We start from the raw sequence: 17,705 nt of genomic DNA, 5'->3' as shown, positions 1-17,705 counted from the left end.
TTCCAACTCCCCCAAACTTTAAGCCCCACAGATAACAGTTAAACATGGAGCCAGACAAAAAAAAAAAAAAGGGAGGGCACTGGAAATCTTACCAACCTCCTCTCGCCAACCCTGGCAGGGCTCACTTACCAGGGAGAGACCTGAAGGTCCACCCCCTGGAAGCTTACTGCTCTATTAGCTCAATCAGGGTCTGCAGACTGAGATAACCAACTATTTTGCTGCACCAGGCTAAGCTGGCACTATCGCTGGAGACAGAATACTGGCAAGTTCCAGGGCTGAACCACTGTAAGAGTTGTATTCTACTTCCTTCTGCTGGCAGGGTGACAAAAATCCAGGTCTGGAATGGTTTAGGAGGAAAAGGAAAGGTGTATTATATAGAAAAAGTGGACAATGAGGGCACAGTATAACAGAAAGGCAGAATATAAGACTGCCACCTGTAGCTGCCTATTGTGCTATCACAGATCTTACTTCATCTGTGCTCTTCTCTCTCTCCCTCCCAGAGGCCACTGATAGTTTTAGTTCCTAGTTCTGCTGGAAGCTTAGTCCGGTGTCCTCCGTTCTCGCTAAATGCAGTGCATGGGCATATACATATGGCCTTATTGTTCAGCAGGAGTTAAGCACTTATGTGTCCTTAGTGTACTTCATAATACCATGAAATACTGTTAGGTTTACTAGGTGTACACGGGTGGAATCTTTTGTCCAACATTTCTAACACACGAAGTCAAAATGTATCATGAAGGATGGATCTTGCACAGGTATCAACAGAAAACCAAACAGCAGCTGGTGCTCTGGTAACTTGTCTGTTATACAAGCAGGAAGGAACCCCTCTCCCACCTCACAAAAAAAGAACAAATCACAGGTTCAAAATTAACAGGTGTTTATTGTTGAAAGCAAACAGGAGTAGAGCAGATCTAATGCATCAGAAAACCCATCTCCACCTAGGACCTTCCAAAATCTCATGCCTAGTAATAAATACTTGAACACATCGCCCCTGCCTGAACACAGCATGGAAAAGGCCAAAGGTAAAGCAGCAGACCAAGTCAGTACTGCACTCCTTTCTGGACTCAGTGTGCACATCTTCCTCATCTTTCCCACATCCCATCAGTCCTGGGCCGGCTCTGGAGCAGGTCTATTTTGTTCATCACCTTTCTTCTTGTGACCAGAGACAATATCGTCAATTCGAAGGAGCAGAATAGCAGTCTGGAAGCAGAAAGACCCATGAGCTTAGCAACACACATCACTGCTCCCTCTCTAGACAGATTAACACTAACACTGTTACTGTTCTGAACACACAGCTCACATCCCAGTCACTAGAATGCACCCTGCTGGCTTACATTTACTATATAATGGAAAAATTTAGCCACGTGATTGAGCAGAGATTAATACAGTTCCAGTTCTTAGTCAACAACTCATGTAGCACTGCACATGAAACGGTGATTCCTAGGGCACATCACCTTCCTGACATGGCTAAGTCTCATTCCCCCCACTCCTCCAGGAGATAACCCCCCCCCCCCTAACAGGACATGCTAGCAGAAAGAACTGCTAGACTAAGCATTTGCCAAAGTTCTTGAAAATATGTAACTTCTTAAAAAATTTTTAAAAAAAGAACAAAAAGGAAATACATTTTAAAAAGCACCCTCCAGGAGCAGGTGGTCATAACTCCTGGCAACCATGTTATCTCCTTCCTGTTACACCACCACTACATTTTCAAAGTTTGGCCCTGTTGATTTAATTAAGCATGTTACCAAAGAGTGCATGAACTTTGAAAAGGAGTATGATTGTGCCATTAGCAGGAGCTGCATGCCAGGAGGGTTCCTTACTTCAACTGCTGTCTTGTAGGTTTGTTGCTTGACAGCCAGAGGCTCCCAAATACCCAACTCCTTCATATCTGCCAATGTACCAGTCTCTCCATTGACTCCCCATGTCTGACTTCCTTCCTGGGTATGTTTTGCCTGTGCAAAATAAAAAGGAAAACCATATCAATCAGGTACTAACAACACTAACAAGCCTGCCCTTAATATGTCTTGGTAATCTGCCTGCTGTCTGTCTCATGAACCTCCCCCTATGGTGTCCTACCTACTTGAGGGCAGAAAATATTTAACATGACTGCTCTTTTCTAGCTTAGAACAGATTGTACTCATAACTTTGATATTTTCAGCATTCTTGATGCCTTTGGCAAAGCTACAGAAACTCAATGAAGACTGGCTAACAGGCAAACACAGCCACACAGGTTAAGAAGTCACATATAACTGGCCTTACTCTTAGTGAGGTCAACACACGGATGGTGCTGGCACCACAATTCTGGATCAGCGTCCTTGGAATGACTTCAAGGGCCTGAGCAACTGCGCGGTAGGGCCACTGTTCTACTCCTGTCATGGCTTTTGATTTTTCTGTCAAAACATGAGCCACTGCCATCTCCACGGCACCTCCACCTGGTACCAGATATGGGTCAATCAGGACATTACGACACACTTGCATGGCATCTTGAAGATTCCGTTCCACCTCCTACAGAACAGGAAAAGCAGTCTGATCATAATGTTAAAAGTAAAACTACTGCTGCCACATATCATTTCTAAAGTGACATACACAGTGTTGTATATAAGAGTTTAGACCAAAGGGAATTCACCCCGAACTAGCACAGAAAAGCAAGAGCTAAATGCAAACCATTACAGAGAAGACAGTTAACATATTGAAACCTAGGTTACACCCAAGCCATGCCATCTATACCAGGGGTTTTCAATCCAGTCCTCAAGACACAGCCAGCCAAGTCAGGTTTTCAGAATACCCACCATGAATATGCATGAGATAAATGAGCATGCACTCCATCCATTTAATGCAAATCTCATGCATATTCATAACGAGTATTCTGAAAACCTGACTGGCTGGCTGTGTCCCGAGGACTGGATTCAGAACCCCAGGATCTTTACAAACCTGTATGAGGATTGTTATTAAGATCACAGAATAAAAGCCATAATTTGTGGCATCCTTATTCACATGGATATCAAGGAGATAAAATCTCAAGACAATGACAACAGATTAACATTGGGGGGTGGGGGGGGACTTACTGCAAGAATCTCTTTACTAGCGCCCCGAAGAATGATGGTGCAGGCTTTGGGATCCTTGCACTCTGTGATAAAGGTGAAATAATCATCACCTATTTTTTTAATTTCAAAAAGTCCTGCTCCAGTGCCCACATCCTCTTCACGAAGCTCATCTGTGCGACTGGCAATCCGAGCACCACAGGCCCTGAGGGAGACAAGACAAGTCAAGACAAGACACATTTGACCGAGGGAGTGGAAGAGCAATCCCCCAATCCTGAGAAAGCAGGAACATATCAGGATTGCCGACTACGTTGTATTATAGCAAAGTAACTATAAAGATAGCTCAATACAAACAGAACCAGGCAAGCTGAAATCTCATTCACACTGGGCTGCAGCAAACCCCAAGACCATGACCCAAGGTATTGTTACCTGGCAATTCGGTTGTTGTCTGTTTTCTTGACTCTGCGAATGGCTGTGATGTTGGCCTTCATTAGGTAATGCTGGGCCAAGTCTGGAAAAAAACATGGCAAGTTGTTTCCCTGATATTCTTGCATAATTATATGCCCGACGAAATATTCCATCATACAAACATGCACCTTAGTGCATCATTATATACACCCCCAACTGTAAGAACATACTAACCAAAGTACAACTGAACAGGTGAACATTTTGGTTGTTTTTGTGACATGTTCCAGCCATTTGAACTCTCACAGCAGTGCGCACCGATGTGCTCCACGCACCAACATGCCTTCCCTGTGCTGAGCACCAGTCTTCAGCCATCAGTTCATACAAGTTCTACATGATCCAATATAGCTTTCATCCTCTCACCAAGCAGGTAATGCTTTTTTCTTTTAAGCCACAACTTTCATCTGTCACAAGCCAATGTCCTGCTACATCACCAATATGAACAACTCACACCATTAAGGCAGCGATGCCAGACTCCTGCAAGATAGTGATCTAGCTCCTTATCCGTAGCTACGTACCCCAATCAATTTTGCCAACTGCATTTTAAGGTTCAGTAGAAATACTTGAACATCCTGCTTAAATATGGCCAACAGGACAAGTCAGATTTTTCCAAACCTATAGCTGTGCCTCACTCATATTATCAAACCCAATACTAAAGTGTCAGACATTCAAAGGTGAAGGAAACCATTTAAACCTGCAGAGACACTGAGCAGAAAACAGAGAAAGGCTCCAAGCCCTAGCAAGATATAGCAAGAAAAAAACTGCACTGAAGTTTAAACTTTTCTTCTTTTTTTAGGATTCAGAAACAGCTTATGCACCTGTGAATTACAATGAAGTCTAAACAAGGTCTACTTACAAAGAGGTCTGCATTCTTACCCGAGACTCCTTTCTCAGTGAAAATGACATCTGGTTTCAGCCGGATAATGTCCTCACAGATCTGCTGTATGTACTCTTCCTCCAGCTGCAAGATGCGGGCAAAGTCTTCCTCCCGGGTGATCTCAATATCCGTCTGTCCAGAAGAATACGCTTAAGTCTCCTATCTGGTCCCTCTTTTGTTATGTTACACCCATATATCCAGAAAGCCACTTCAGATTAACCAGTTAGTAGTGACTAAGCTAGGTACACATATGTGTTTAAAAAGTCTGACAAAAATCAGAATACACTGCTGACTTGAGCACAACCTGAAGAAGCTGCTGCTGATCTAAGAACACCAGCACATTTTTTGTATTCCTCTCAAGGTTGTTTATTACATTTTCCTTCACTTCAGATGGTTAAAAACTGACTTCTACAAGGAAAAGAGCTTTTAGTTATATGGGACCTTCCTTGTGGAACTCACTACCTGTCAGTAGTTATGACTAGTTATTTGGGCTTTTCACAACGCATTAAAAACCGGGAGTTTTAAAATCAATTTTCACTAGATTTTTTTTTTGCTTTGTTCTATTGATTTAATATTAGTGTAAAAATCTGTAAAGTAGGTTGTTGTGAACTTTTATTATCTTTCTTTCTTTTATATTTTTATCAAGTAATTTTTACTGTAAACGCTTAAAAAAAACAACAACTTTGGTATTATATTGCAACAGCGGATTTGATCAGATCCACCCACCTTAATGTTATAGTGGAATCAGATGTATGAATTGCTAAACATGGAATGTTTATCTGTGGACACTAATTCGAGCCAAGTGCGTAAGAAATTTCTGCGCACCTGGTCAGCTTATTTAGCCACCTTGTCCACACGGGTCTGATCAGAACTCCTTAATAACTTAGAGGTTTAACTGTGTTAGTTTATTGTGCATTGAGTGTACGTTATTTCATATGATGAAGCTCGTTTCTGCTGGCTGGGGTGGGGGTGGATTTTGTGGGGAAGAGTTTAGAGGTGGGTTGGGGTGTTGGATGGATTTGGTGATGTTTGTTATAGTTTAAAATTAATAAAGATATTTACCCCTAAAACTGGTATTAAGTGATATATCAAGTCAAATTCTCTGAACTCTTTTGATATCAGGTAGCCATTGAAGAGCATCTCTGAGTAAGAGTCATTCCATAACTCTAAACTATACACAAAAAGCTCACACAGAACACAGGTTGCCACCTTCTCACTCTCCATGCTCCCTCGTTTACCTTTTCAATAATCTCTCTCCCCCACAAGAAAACCTAAGCACAGTACCTGGCTCTCTCCTTTCTTGTACTCCAGTGAACAGTCCAGTAGAACAATGCGTGGATTCTTGATATTCCTGCGCATCTTGGGATGAGTGATGTCTTTATTTATCATTACTCCACGCAAGACAGAAGAATCTTCGATTATACCTCCAGGAATCTAGCAAACAAGATGGAAGTCGTGTATAAAAGCACAAAAGCTCAAGGCTGGATTGCATGACATCAACCCAAGAGATAGAGTGATATGCTGAAACATCAAGATCCACAACACACATATCCCCTTTAGATTTAGATATGGAGATTTTTATTGGTATATTACTTTTACTTGTACAAAAAAAGGCACAAGAGTGTGCTTACCTTTTCTACTTTAGCATATTTCTTAATGTCAATTTCCTTTCGGCCGTTTTCCTCCAACTCGACTGTTTTCACAGCATCGAGGGCAATGCTACAAGCTAAGTCAGACCAGCGACTGATCACTTTGGTGTTAATGGCACTGTTGATGATTTTCAACATCATCTCACGGTTATTCACATCCACTGATGTGCTGAGGAAAGGGAAAGCAAATAGCTTAGAATAAAACTGTACAGGAAGAATTTGACTGTGACCACTTCATTACATCCATAGGATCATCAGCCCAAGTCAGTAAGAAAAATAGTTTCATGTATTAACTGGTGCAATTATTTACATTCTTTGAACGTTATCCATGCCCAAAAATCAAGTCACGGGTTCTCACATTCTAAGGGCTGGACCACTGCTAGAGGCATTAAGATAATTAGAAACATAGAAAAATGAAGGCAGATAAAGCCCATGTGGTCTATCCAGTCTACCCATCCATGCCATCTACCCTTCTTTTCGCTCCCTTAGAGATCCTATATTCTTGTCCCAGGCTTTCTTCAGTTCAGATAGTTTTTGTCTCCACCACCAGCTCCACTGGGAGGTCCATTCCATGAATTCACCACCTTTCCCACAAAGAAGTTTTTCCTTAGGTTATTTCTGACTCTGTCCCCTTTCATCTTCACCCTATACAGATTACAGTCTACGTATCCGTACGCCGATAAAAATCTGATTCTAAATAAACGAGTAGCTTCACGAGAGCCCCCATAAGAAAAATCATCTACCTGTTTTCTTTCAGGGTGGTGATGATGTCGTCCAGAGCCTTCCGATACGCACTAATAATCACAGTGGGGTGTATCTGTTGTGCTAGGAACTGCTCTGCAACAGCCAACATTTCTCCAGCTACAAAACCAGAGACCAGCATCAGCATCATCACAATAAACAAGGTAGTACTAAAAGAGAATTTCTAGTACCTAGAAAAGTGGGCAAGTACGACATCAGAAATCAGATAAGTGCAGTTGCTTATTCATAACATGTGTTCTCTGTGGACAGCAGGATCAGTCAAGCCACACATCTGTGACTCAGAAGCTTAGGGTTGCAAAAGGAGAAATTAGGTCTTACCTGATCATCTTCTTTCCATTAGTCATTCCCACTACTCCAGAACCTGTGGAATAGTTGTGTCCATCAACCAGCAGGTGAACAGAACTAAAAACTGAGCTCCTCAGTATTTACGTACACAAGCAGTAAGGAGAAAATCAGAATAAACACAACTACCTTAAACAGCTCGCTAACCAAGGTCACATCAGATAGGGAGGAAGAAGCAGAAATAGCCTCATCTGCCCATTCCTGGAGGTCTAAACGAGATCTCTTTGGAACCAGAGGGGCAGCGAGGCGAGAAACTGAAGCACCCTGCAGCAAGTGGTGGCTGTGATCCTCACGTGATCAGACAGACGCTGTTCCTCACTGCCAGTCAGCCTCAACAAAATGGTATCCATTCCTGTGCTTTCTGCATCAAACTGCACACCGGCCCTGCCAGAGAGCCCGAAGACTCTGACATATTCAGATGCTGCACTAAGTCCGAAGATGTACCACCGCCGTTTCCTGAGCCCCACAGAATTCCTGGCTTGCACACAATGCAACACCCCAACACCGGTGGGCAGGCCCCACAGAGGAATACAGCTCAAATACCTCTGCAAGAGTCATCATTCACCCCAACTGTCACAAGAGCAGCACAATGTGTCCCAAGCAGTGAGTCTGGATCTCTCCCCTGCACCAAGTAGAACTTGCGACCCTCCAAGTGGTTCTGAGTCAAACTTTAGTCAGACTTTCCACTGCTGGCTGCCCCTTCCCCAAGCTCTCAGTCTCTACAAGTCTTACTACAGATGAGAAAGAGTTAGGACTGATATTCTGTCCCATGCTCTCCAGCAAACCTTTTTCTTTTTAAAGTTCTGGAAAGGGAGCGCTCCACAGGAAACAAGGGAGATGAAGAAAGGGAGGAAGTAAACTCACAGGGCACCAGAGACTGGGATCTGAAGACCTCTATATATGACCGCAGACTCAAGCCATCCGCAAAGCTCTGGTCCAGCTGACCAACTGGACCAGAAGCAAAGCACTCAGAACAAGAGGCTGAAACGTGTGTCCGTCAACCAGCAGGTGGAGATAGAGAACTAAAAACTGAGCTGAGACATCTCTCTTAGCATTTAGTCCAGCTCCTCAGTATTTTTTATCTTCACCTGCTGGTTGATGGACACAACTATCCCACAGGTTCTGGAATAGTGGGAAGCTACGTAATAGAAGGTGCTTTTTTTTTTTTTTGTACTTTTTCAACACGTGCATGCTGCAGTACTATGAACAGGATGGGAATAAACCTGCTTAATGTGCAGCATTTATACTGTTCAATAATGAAAGACAACCACCCTCATTCACTTACCAAGAATAATGACAGACGTGGTCCCATCTCCAACCTCCTCATCTTGTGTCCGACTGATCTCAATCATTGATTTTGCTGCTGGATGCTGAACCTGAATCTGTACCAAAAGAAAAAGGACAAAGCTTGAGGAAAACTATCCCAACATGTTTTTTATATAGTACAACAGTGCCATTTCCAACTTCAACTATGGCTCTGAGCATCTTCGCATTTTATTCTGGACAATTTGGTTTCTCTCTCATTACACGAGCCATTCACAGAAGAAAAATTACCGCAAGGAATAAGCAATTTTGGGTACAGACAGAACAACTTGAAGTCCAATTCCAGGTGGAGATCCACCTGACTGATTTATTCACAGTGCAAGTAAGGAGAACCTGGTAGTCTGTAGGCCTACTAAATTATTCTCCATTAACACTATGTCCCCATCTGGGAAGATCTTCTGGTGGGCAGAGGAAGGGACTGTTCAAGAGTAGAACAATTCTCTTTTACATGTAAAGACCTGTAAAAAAAACTCTTGCCCCCTGCTGATGTATAGGAAAAAAAAGCTCAACAGTTCAAATTACATTCCTAAGGCCATTATCCTCCTAAAAGGTGGTCAAGCCAAGCTTTTGTTTTATCTCACATCCATGTGAAGAAGCAACTAAGGCACCAATTGCAAACAACCTGTACCTTCAACTGATCCCAGCAGCTGACAGCCCTCACTAATCTGGTGATGACTGAAGTAGGAAACACATAGAATACTGTGCCTTTTTCCAGAGGGCACACCTCAAAGGCTGTAGGCCAGAGGATTTTCAACCCTGTCCTCAGAGCACACCCAGGTAGTTGGAACAGAAATCAATGTGGATATCCTGAAAACCCCAAATGGCTGGGTGTGCCCCGAGGACTGGGTTGAAAACCTTTGCTGTAGGCTAACTCTATCCTGTCAAAACAGTGCAAGGTCTACCATCTATGGCTAAAGGACCTAAATACATATATCCCTAAAGAAGAGGAAGGGGACGGGAACGTGAGGAACCATTTAAATATCTCAAAAGGTATATATCAAGCACAAGAAGCAAACCAAATTCATAAGAGAATGTTCTAGGACAGGGATTCTCAACCCAGTCCTCGGAGCACACACAGCCAGTCAGGTTTTCAGGATATCCACAATGAATATGCAGGAGATGGATCTGCATGGATTCTATGTAAATCTACCTCCTGCATATTCATTGTAGATATCCTGGAAACCTAACTGGCTGGGTGTGTTCTGAGGACTGGGTAAAGAATCCCTGTTCTAGAACAAAGTGATCACAATATGAGGCATCAAAAAGGTAGAAGAAGAAACACCACCAGAAAATATCTTCCACATGAAGAGAAGAAGTACATATAGAAGGACCTCCCAAGGAAGGTAGTGGAAGAAATAAAATTTCAAGAAAGGTACATAAGCACATAGGATCCCTGGTATGAAGTGAGAGGAAGGCAAAGATCAGCTGGAATTTGTGGCACTGCTCCAAAAATGGAACTGGGAAGAGACACTCCAACATGTTTTACGAATACAGGTACATACCTCTCTAAGAATAGCATTTCCATCATTGGTCATGACAATTCCACCCATTGGGTCCAGAAGCATCTAGAAATGGTACAACAGAGGACCCGTAATTAGGAGGTGCTATGAAGAAACATGGGTTATCACACCTCTTACCAGGGCCGTGGAGTCAATACACCAAACCTTCAACTCCAACCCCGACCAAATTTCGGTTTTGGATTCAGCAATGAAACCGGCTCAAAATCCAGGTCCATGTTTAGGCCAAAAATTCCTGGGCATTTTCTGCTGAAACCAAAACTTTCCCATGGCCAACAACCCGTAGGCCCTCCCTGGGCCTACCTTGGGAAGCTCTGGTGGTCTACTGGCCTCTTCAGGGGCAGGAATGAATCCCATTCATTCCTGCCCTGTACTGCTGCTCTGTCTCAACGGCTGCCAAGACTGCTGCAAGATGTCCTGGCAGTCATTTTGCAATTTGAACCAAGGCTTTCTTGGTCGGATGTGGGCAGTTTCGTTTTCAGTTTCTAATGAAACTGAGCAGCCAATTTTGATTGCAGATTCGGTTTCAGCAGAAACAGAAGATTCTCAGTTTTGTTTTGTTTTTACATTTGTACCCCGCGCTTTCCCACTCATGGCAGGCTCAATGCGGCTTACATGGGGCAATGGAGGGTTAAGTGACTTGCCCAGAGTCACAAGAAGCTGCCTGTGCCTGAAGTGGGAATCGAACTCAGTTCCCCAGGACCAAAGTCCACCACCCTAACCACTAGGCCACTCCTCCACTCAGTTCAGTTGGGCTCTTAACTCTGACTCCTACGGATATTAATTACACTTTAAATTTTTTGTACTGGATCTAAGGTACTGGTAAATATAATTTATCATTTATCAATACGTATATCCAAAACAAAAATAAAAACATACAAGTATAAAATGGTAAAAAAACATAACATATGGTAAATGTATTTTGAAAAGAGTCAAGTCGCTAAACTTTTACCAACTCTGGCTCCACCCAAAATTGCTTCAGATTTCAGCTTTGACTCTACTACACAGCCCTGCTTCCTACAATCACTCCAAGTTTAAGGCAAAGTAATTTTTATCACAAAATTCTTATTCCACAACTTCCAAAATACCAAACTTATTCTGAAATTACAAATTAAATTTACATAAAATTAATTCACATACATTAACAAATTTATCCTCAGACTCCCTTCTAAAATACTAATTACACTGAAAACCACCCACAGACCCCACAATACCTCTCCATCTACCCTATATTTACCCTACTGTAACCCCTCTCAATCTGAAGTGATTATATATTTTTTTCCACTACCACCAACCCAAAAGAAGCAACTCAGGCACAAACTAAGAGAGATAGTGATCCATCCTGTACATATACCACTGGAACAAAACTTACCATAAATCACTAAAATACTAAACCAATTACTGCAAATTCTTGTGCGAGTTGGCCAACCCAACCAATTGTCCACAGGCACAGTCTTCAATTCAGACCATAACTAAAATATTTAATCTTGCACAGCAATTATGGAGGCAATGTCTTGCGCAGAACATATATACCAGCTCTTTAGGCAGGCTTTTGTGGAATAATTAGGGGAAGCAGCATTCTTCTCCCAGAACCTTCTGAATGGGTGCACCACCCAGATAACTTAACAGAAAATGTTATAATATTGTACAGGACTCCTTCGCCCCCACCCGGCTGGCAAAACTTTCTGGAAAGAACAATGGGAAGGAGTTATAGGCTGTGAGTTGTATGCTAAAGGTGATTGGGGGTGGGGAGGCGGGGAGAGTAATTTACAAACTATAATACCCAGTGTACCTGAATGTAACTCACCTTGAGCTACTACTTAAAAAAAGGTGTAAGCAAAATCCAAACAAATAAAATAATAATGATATTCTATTCTCTGGGCCGCTTTAACCACCGATGGGGTCCTGGGCTAACCACTTAGTAACTGAACAAAATAGATGAGCTGGCATGTATTGTACAATATCCTTCAAATAATGTAGGGCTTCCTCATGGAATATATAAACATCAAGATTAGAAGGCTTTTACGACTACCATCAGAATGGCATCTCTGAAAATTCAGCTTTCCATAATTTCTAAAACATTATTCTATTGTATTTCCTTTATTTAAACAATATTGTTCTAAACAGCAATTAGCTTTCTTACTGAGGTACATTACCTTCATCATAGCTCTTGGCCCCAAACATGTGCGGATCACATCTGCAATGGTCTATAAAAAGGAAGCAAAGTGGTGAAATGTTCTGAATAAGCTTCAAGCTTTTTGAAAAGTGAGCTTCTTTTTCTGCATATCATGGAAGACTCTCCAGTTCCATTTACATAGGAAGCACAGACATCATAATTCGTTATGTTGGTTTCCTTTAAAAGACTAGCACCACTGCTGCAATAACCTCTCGGAACTGACTTCCATAACTTCCCTAATGTGGCTAAAGTGGGAAAACATGCAGAGCATTGTTCATGGAATTCTTTCCAAACCCTGTATGTGGGCCCACGCACACATGTACACACCCATCTGTATCTCTGTGTGTTTGCATGTATGAGCAGCTGTGTTTTTCTGCTGGTTATGAGTCTGTGACTGGAAGAAGAGATAAGAGGAGGGATGTTTGAAAGGTGCAACTCCGTAAATGCTACATTACAGTGAATCAGTGTTTGTATGCTAAAGATGTTGTAACTACTGCACCCATAGAAATGATTTGGGGTTTTGTTTTCTCCCATGCAGAACAACTTAACTGGTACAGAACAAAAACTTCCCCTGGCTCATTCTGTCCCTTCCTGTGATTAGAGAAGAACGCCAATGTTCCACTCCCACAACCTTCCTGGGGAGCAGAGGAACTGGAGATATACAAGTAAAGGTTTTAAACTTTGAAAAATCCAGATGGATTACCCAGCCATCTAACTTCTGACCATTAATGCAAAAATCTGCTGCATCCTGAAAATGCCAGACAACTGTCAGTCCTAAGCTCCCGAGCAAATCTGAGAGGGCCCACAAATATTTGGATCCTAGGTATCTGCCTGATTTGCCAAAGCCAAAGTATCCCTGGCCATGACAATAGTTGGCAGTACACATGGTAACCAAAAGAAAACTGCAACAATTACTCAGTAGACTTCACAGTAGAAATAAAGGATATGAAAATATACCTGATCAACTTAAAATGCAGAACACACTCTGGATATATTGTATGGGGGAAGAGGTTAGGTTTGGGGAGTAGGAGCAGCATATGGGGTTGTTGGGGCAGGTGCAGGGGCTATTTTTTTTTTAGGGGCGAGTGCAATTTATGTGGCCTTTTTTTTATTGGGGGGGGGGGGGGGTTCAGTTCGCAGGGTGACAGAGTAGCTGTTGGTGGGTAGTGTTTAGAAGTGGGTTAGTTTGCAGGATTGGGAAAGTGGAGAATAAGAATAGGAAGTCTGAAAAGAGCAATTGCCCCCGAGTGATACACAGTAGTTAGGGAATGTCTACAGATTTGTGCATACCATGGTAGCACTTGAGTTTCTATGCTGCAGAATCTGGGACAATTCCTCCCATAGAAATGCACTGGGCTTTTTTTTTGTTTCTTTCATTTCTCTGGAACACCTGGGTCTGATCTGGCCCATTTTCAAACTCGATGTGTCTTTTTATCAATTTTTTTTCCACATGTCAAGTTGTACCCCATTTCATCATTCCATTAAGTTATTTTGCCGCAAACATTCTCAACCCTTTAATATAATTCTTTCCTAGTTCCATTGGATTGGAAAGAATTATAAATCATTAATCTTTATGTTTAAAACATCCTTATTTGTAATTTAATTTTTTCATTAAATATGGCAGTACTGTACCTTGGCAGCATTAATGTTTCCTGTCTGGACCTTCCTTCCAGACTCACGTTTCATATTCTGGCCTGGCACAAAAAGAAAAAAAAATTAGAGCAACAGCACTGAAATTCTGTACATTGGTCTTTTTACAAAGTAATGCTAGTTATCACAGGTAAACCAGTACCACAACAACACATTTCTGTACAATTAACATTGCTATCGCTTTGAATTTAGAAAATGACATAACCTGAAACAAGCACATTATTGTTCTCTCTTTCGAACAGCACAAGAAGGGAATACTGACATAAATGACAGACAGCAATCCTAAGCAATGCTACTATTCTTTAGTTGAAACTTCTACTGCAACGTCAACACTTCCATACAAAATTGTAAGCAACTTCTCTTCCTATTCCAAATTCACAGACAATCATCCAGTTAAGAGAATTAAACTAGTGTAACTCAGTGTTAGCCAATCTTTCTGCAACCGTGACCCCAACTGGCGAAGGCACAAAAAGCATGCAACCCATAGGACATCACTGTCCTGTGCACATGGGTAACGCCTACCAGGTGGCAATCCCATACATGGGCTTTCTGACCCCGTTTAGGGGTCCATTGTAAAAACGACCGCCCTCCATGGGCTGTTTACCAAGTAAAATTTTGCTGAATGTCAAAAAGACCTCTGAAGAGTTGGCAAGGTTTATTCCCTAACTAGCCTGGATTAAAGATCAGGATTACGGCAAAATTTAAAACATACTCCCATTTTCAAGCATTAGTGAGTAAATGTGACAGTTTAACAGAAACCACTGAGGTCAGACTGACAGGTCTGTAATTCCCAACCTCCTCCTTACTTCCACTCTTGTGCAGAGGGACCACATCCGCCCTTCTCCAGTCCTCCTAGACCACGCCAGACTCCAAGGAAGAATTGAAGAGCTCAGACAGTGGAGCCGCCAGAACTTCTCAGAGTTCCTTGAGGCCCCTCGGATGTATTCCATTAGGCCCCATTGCTTTGTCTACTTTTAGTTTAGCTAAGTCCTCACGAACACAATCTCCTGAGAATCAGTCCTGGTGTACCATACATCCATCCCCATTAGCATTTGTTTTCTGCGGTCCCACCCCCCCCCCCCCCCCCCACTCCCCCGGCCTTTCATTTGTGAACACAGAACAGAAATAATTGTTAAACAGTTCAGCTTTACCCTTATCAGCTTCTACATATTCCTCCTGATAATGCTATTATGGCACTTCCTCCTATCTGAAAAATGTTTTGTCCCCCAATTTTACCATATCAGCTATCTTTTCTTCCATTTGCCTCTTCACTTTCCTGAAAGCTTTTCCAGCTATTTTTGTCCGTCTTCCTCTTTCTGAGTTGTCTTGTAATGTACGAAGGCTACCCTTCTTTCCCTTACCTTTTCAGCTATGATGTTTGAGAACCAGATTGGCCTTCGTTTCATCTTACTTTTATGTAATTTTCTAACATAAAGGTTTTTTCGCCTTTAAAATAGCTCCTTTCAGTTTTGGCCATTGATGTTCTACTTCCATCCAACTAACTCTTCCTTGTATTTGATTGGGCCCTGAATACATTATTTGTATTCGGATGAATATCAAATTAAATTTGAATACAAAGAATCCTGTACTCTACTGTGTTAAATCCTACTCAAAAACACTTGATCTCTGATTTCACGTTGCTTCTTTTATTATTTGTTAAAGCTCAAGGCCCATTATTCGTATTCAGCCAAATAGTAAAATATGCTACTCAGTACAGCTCTACTAGAAAAGCACAGATATAAAATTTGCAAGACAAAAATCAGCATAAAACCACTGCACTAAAGGGTAGACACTGAAATCACTGTATGTTTAATTACTATCAATGTAAAAAAAATACTTCCCTAAAATCTAATGTAGTTTTTGTTTGTTTTGCAGTGCTGAATCTTTCCACCAGGTCAAGGCTGCCTTAAAGATGCAGGACAGAAAATTTTTCCCCATCCCCAAAAACATCCCTGGTTGTCTAAGTGGGGCCCCCAGAACCCCCACCAAATTCTACAGATGTCCCTGGTGGTACTTGTGACCTGGCTTGGCCACCGTGTGGAAAACAGGATTCTGGCCTAGATGGACCATTGGTTTGACCCAGTATGGCTACTGTTATGTTCTTATGGTCCAAATGTTCAGGTGCGCCAGCCTCCTGACCTTTAGTTAGAAGGCCAGTACTTTATTTAGTGGTATGCACCAATCAGGGTTGGGTGCAGCCATTTTTCAGGACGGCAACACCGAGGCACGTGCAAGTGAGCACTGCTGTATTCCAGGTTAAAAGTGTATGGGGTAAGGGACCCACTTGGGCCACCAGGACCTTTATTGGGGGGGGGGGGGGGGGGGGGGGCAGGGAGGTCTGACTAGTGTTAACTGAAAGTCTTTTGTACAGGGGTCTGTGTTGGTGTCAACTGGAAATCATGTTCACATGGTGCACAGTTCTAATTGTCCCAAGTGGGCACGCTTTTTTTGTGCCAAACCTGTTTAAATACTATTTGGTTACTGTACTGGACGGAGAACAAAAACTTTGGCTGTAGGGTAGGCCTGTTAACTTAAAGAATCCAGTTGGGACATCTGGAGTTAAGAAAAGAACGTCTGGTGAATCAGAACTACAAGTTCCTGCATGCAATGGGATGGGGGTAAAACCTGGCCTGGATCGAACCTATCAAACGAATCTGGAGCCAGTTGGTAACCGTACAAAAAGGGTTCGGATTGCTGCACCAACCCGTCCGTTATTTAAAGGGGGGAAATCAGTTCCGGCCAGGTTAAAGCCACTTTGAAGTTTTCCACTCAACTTTCCCCCCACTAGAACTAAAACCAGAAGAGGGCCAACGGTCAGGATCTCCTTTCAGGGGGCAACATCCGGCTTCAGCTAAACGTGAGTTATCTACTTGGTGCGAATGAATGGGCTGAAATGAGGCCCGAAGCCAGCACGGCTGCCCTAGAGAAAGAGAAAAGCGCACGAGTGGCGGTTACTCGCCCCCAGCTCTGCTTCTCTCTCTCTCTCTCCCTCCGCACAGTTACTCACTCAGCACAAGCACCGGGCGCCCCATCATCTCGCCGGTTACCGGATGAAAGAGAGAAAGAAAGAGAAGCGCACTCGCAGAAGAACTTTCTGGAGACGGTGAAAAAGAAGTGCCGCTTCACGAGAGACAACAACCCTGCTAGGCACCACAGAGACGCTGCGTACACCAAGGTTACCGCCTACTCCCCACCCATGGCTGGTGCACACTCTACTTTGACAGGTGGCCGATAGAGCCAATCGAATAGGGGGACTAAGGAACGAGGAGGCTACTTAACAAGTTTGTCTGCGCTGCATAAAAAAAAGGGCGAGCGTCCCAGCTGAACGTCCGCGTGGAGGATGTCGGGAACAATGCGCAGGCGCAATGCGGCGTTCGGGTAACGGGTTTCCAGCTAGGTCGCAACATATGTAGTTGGTTTCGCGTGAAACGAAAGAAGATGGTGCTTTTATTTTAGCGCCTGTCTTACTAGTATCGGTGATCTTTTTCAGGACGCGAAGGGGAGTTGGACCAAGAAGATAAATATATGCTGGACAACGAGAGGGGACAGAAGAAGAGAGGGAGGGCAGACATTTATGAGATCAATGTCTATGACAGGAAGAAAAGACATGCTTTATTTCCAAAGCTGTGTTGTGTAATATGCTCTTATTTTTGGTTATGACGACAAAGATTTGTGCCGTTTTCTTTTTTTTTTAGAGGGGCCCATATGTACATAAATAGCATGAATTAACAGTAAAAGCATAAAAAAAGGTAATGTAGCTGGTAGCTAGAGCAGTAATTATATCTCTGAATTTTATACTCCTTTTTTCTACACAAGAATACAGAAATACATGGCCAAATCATAGTAACATAGTAGATGACGGCAGAAAAAGACCTGCACGGTCCATCCAGTCTGCCCAAGATA

The 17,705-nt window shown here is 42.7% G+C and overlaps 1 protein-coding gene across 1 annotated transcript; it reads right to left on the bottom strand.

Moving 5' to 3' along the window:
• Positions 1-856: 856 nt before the first annotated feature.
• On the bottom strand, positions 857-16,837 carry CCT3 (chaperonin containing TCP1 subunit 3). The gene is made up of 14 exons (XM_030186957.1): positions 16,810-16,837; positions 13,785-13,846; positions 12,133-12,183; positions 9,962-10,024; positions 8,422-8,518; positions 6,776-6,893; positions 6,015-6,201; positions 5,668-5,817; positions 4,383-4,515; positions 3,471-3,552; positions 3,066-3,246; positions 2,260-2,505; positions 1,821-1,952; positions 857-1,200 (listed from the first exon to the last, which is right to left on the bottom strand). Exons 1-14 carry the CDS (start codon positions 16,835-16,837, stop codon positions 1,102-1,104), a joined length of 1,629 nt encoding a protein of 542 aa, XP_030042817.1. The 3' UTR covers positions 857-1,101.
• Between the last annotated feature and the right edge of the window lie 868 nt (positions 16,838-17,705).

Source organism: Microcaecilia unicolor, chromosome 14 (genome assembly GCF_901765095.1).
Source record: "Microcaecilia unicolor chromosome 14, aMicUni1.1, whole genome shotgun sequence".
NCBI lineage: Eukaryota > Metazoa > Chordata > Amphibia > Gymnophiona > Siphonopidae > Microcaecilia > Microcaecilia unicolor.
Note: the sequence above shows the minus strand (reverse complement) of the source record. Positions and strands in the feature narration are given on the sequence as shown.

What these genes read in the sequence shown, in the direction of transcription:
- CCT3 (XM_030186957.1), bottom strand. Translation starts at nt 16,837, where the DNA reads ATGATGGGGCGCCCGGTGCTTGTGCTGA. An exon ending in GAAATGCTATTCTTAGAGAG is followed by an intron (nt 8,519 to 9,961) that starts GTATGTACCTGT and finishes CTTTTGGTACAG; the next exon opens with ATTCAGGTTCAGCATCCAGC. An exon ending in GTGTGTTGACCTCACTAAGA is followed by an intron (nt 1,953 to 2,259) that starts GTAAGGCCAGTT and finishes TATTTTGCACAG; the next exon opens with GCAAAACATACCCAGGAAGG.